Source organism: Silene latifolia, chromosome Y, assembly GCF_048544455.1.
Source record: "Silene latifolia isolate original U9 population chromosome Y, ASM4854445v1, whole genome shotgun sequence".
NCBI classification, from domain to species: Eukaryota; Viridiplantae; Streptophyta; class Magnoliopsida; order Caryophyllales; family Caryophyllaceae; genus Silene; species Silene latifolia.
In genome coordinates, this window is record NC_133538.1 from 463,369,869 (window position 1) to 463,372,101 (window position 2,233).

The 2,233-nt window shown below is 45.4% G+C and overlaps 1 protein-coding gene across 1 annotated transcript; it reads left to right on the forward strand.

The window, feature by feature from the left end:
- Positions 1 to 961: 961 nt before the first annotated feature.
- Positions 962 to 1,881, forward strand: LOC141632912 (uncharacterized). The gene is made up of 2 exons (XM_074445414.1): positions 962 to 1,300; positions 1,351 to 1,881. Exons 1-2 carry the CDS (start codon positions 962 to 964, stop codon positions 1,879 to 1,881), a joined length of 870 nt encoding a protein of 289 aa, XP_074301515.1.
- Positions 1,882 to 2,233: the final 352 nt, after the last annotated feature.

The following is a 2,233-nucleotide window of genomic DNA, read 5'->3' on the forward strand; positions in this document are numbered from 1 at the left end:
CACACAAACATTTATATATATCACAGACCCGTAATCACATCCAACCAGTCAATCCTGATCACGTAAGTTACCACCTAATAAAAGTTACCTCTCACCCGAGCTTAACTCGTATACACCTCATAACATATTCTCCCATTCGCATATCCATCACCCTCTGCCAAATGTAGCCACACCATTAATACTCAACTACTAACAACCGCCTCATATAACCACATCTTACACTCTTTGATAACCATACTTATCAATCTGGTCCCTACAAAATCAACCTCTTTAGGATTGCTACCTTTCTAATATACCATCACCCTTAACCACTAGTCACAAACCATAACACTACCACTGTCCGGACATCAAACCTCTTACACTCATCTCTAAACATCACGTTTTCTTTCCTATCTTTGGTTAACATCCCAAATAACGAACATCAAATCCATCAACAAAATTACCTCAACATTCTTCCCAATACTATCCCGAACTATATCGTCATCTAACTCTCCACCAAAATCTAATAGAGTGCAGATACTAAATCAACCTCTTACTCCCTTAATTCCCAACAAGTCTCACTCCGGTGGTTCGTTAACCTTCCCAACAAGTCTATTTCCAGCTTCGCGGGGTTAGTAAACATTTTTAATCAGCAGTTCGCCACCAGTCGCAAGCCAGAAAAATTATCCAGTGATCTATACCGGATCGTCCAGAGGTTCGAGGAGTCCACTAGGGATTATCTCGCCAGATTTAATGTGGAAAAAATATCTATCTCTAGGTGCGGCCCTACAACAGCAGTCAACGCCTTCAGAAGAGGCCTGTATCACAACTCTGATTTGTACAAGGATCTCACCAAGCACCCATGCTCCACCTTCGAGGAAGTCAAACAAATGGCAGAGGTTACTTATCGTCTAGAGGAGGATGAGTATAGAAGGGACTTGTATGGAACAGAGTGTCCAGCAGAAAAATCACGACAGAGAAGATGAACAAAAGAGCCAAACCCTACGACAAGAACACAGTAAACAAAGTCTCAAGAGAAATAGAGAGCACCGAGGCTCCACCTAAGCTCAGCGAGTATAGGTTCACCACTGGCCTTACTGTGGTATTGAAGGCAATCAGGGAACTAGGGCAGAGGGCCAGGTGGCCCAAGAAGCCTACCCCGAGAGAGAGCGACAGAAGAGATGCCAACAAAAGGTGTGAATACCACAACGATATTGGCCACAATACAGAAGATTGCGTAGTACTACGAAAGGAAGTAAAGCACCTCTACAGTGCTGGATGCTTGGATCACCTACTCCCCAAGGGAGCGAAATCTGGAAAGGTCAATACTACTGACCAGGCCCAACCATCCCCACTCCACCTTACTCAAAGGTCATTAGCGTCATCACAAGAGGATCGGAAATATGTGGTCTCACTTATTCAGCAGCAAAGCGCCATGCAACCGAGACCAAAGAAGATAAACCAGAGTTCTCCCTCAGGGTCAGCAGAGAGGATCTACCAGCAATCTCATTTGATGAGGCAGACATACCCGATGAGGTAGAACACCACCATGACGCCTTGATCATTACCCTTTCCATAGGGAACTGCCCTGTTAAAAAGATATTGGTAGATACAGGAAGCTCTGTGAACCTCATAATGCTGGAAACCTTGAAGAACATGGGGTGCAGCGAGAAAGACCTGGTGCAGAAGGCAGTACCCTTGGTAAGCTTCAGCGGAGAAACTAAACAATCCCTTGGAGAAATAGTTGTTCCTACCTTTGCAGGGGGTAAGAACAAACAGGTACGGTACTTGGTCATTGATGGTCCATCAACTTATAACGTGATACTTGGCAGGCCTTGGGTCCATGAAATGAAAGCGGTACCATCAATGTACCATCAGAGCCTGAAGTTCCCTACACCCTGAGGGGTACAGGAGATACGGGGAGTTCAAAATATCGCTCGGGATTGCTACAAGGACGCTCTGAAACCCACTGCAGCTGGTCCAGCATAGCAATTACAGAAACTGTGCGTCCAGAGGGAGTATATCTCACCTCCCTAGGAGGAACTCGACGAAGTAGTCCTGGACCCACAGTTTCCAGCAAGAACAGTGCTGGTGGGAGCTGATTGTGTAGATAACATCCGTGAGCAGATAATCGAATTTCTACGTACTAACATGGATTGTTTCACCTGGTCCCATAGCGACATGATTGGCATATATCCTAGTGTAACTACACACCGGTTAAATGTAGACCCCAGCTTTCCTCCAGTCCAGTAGA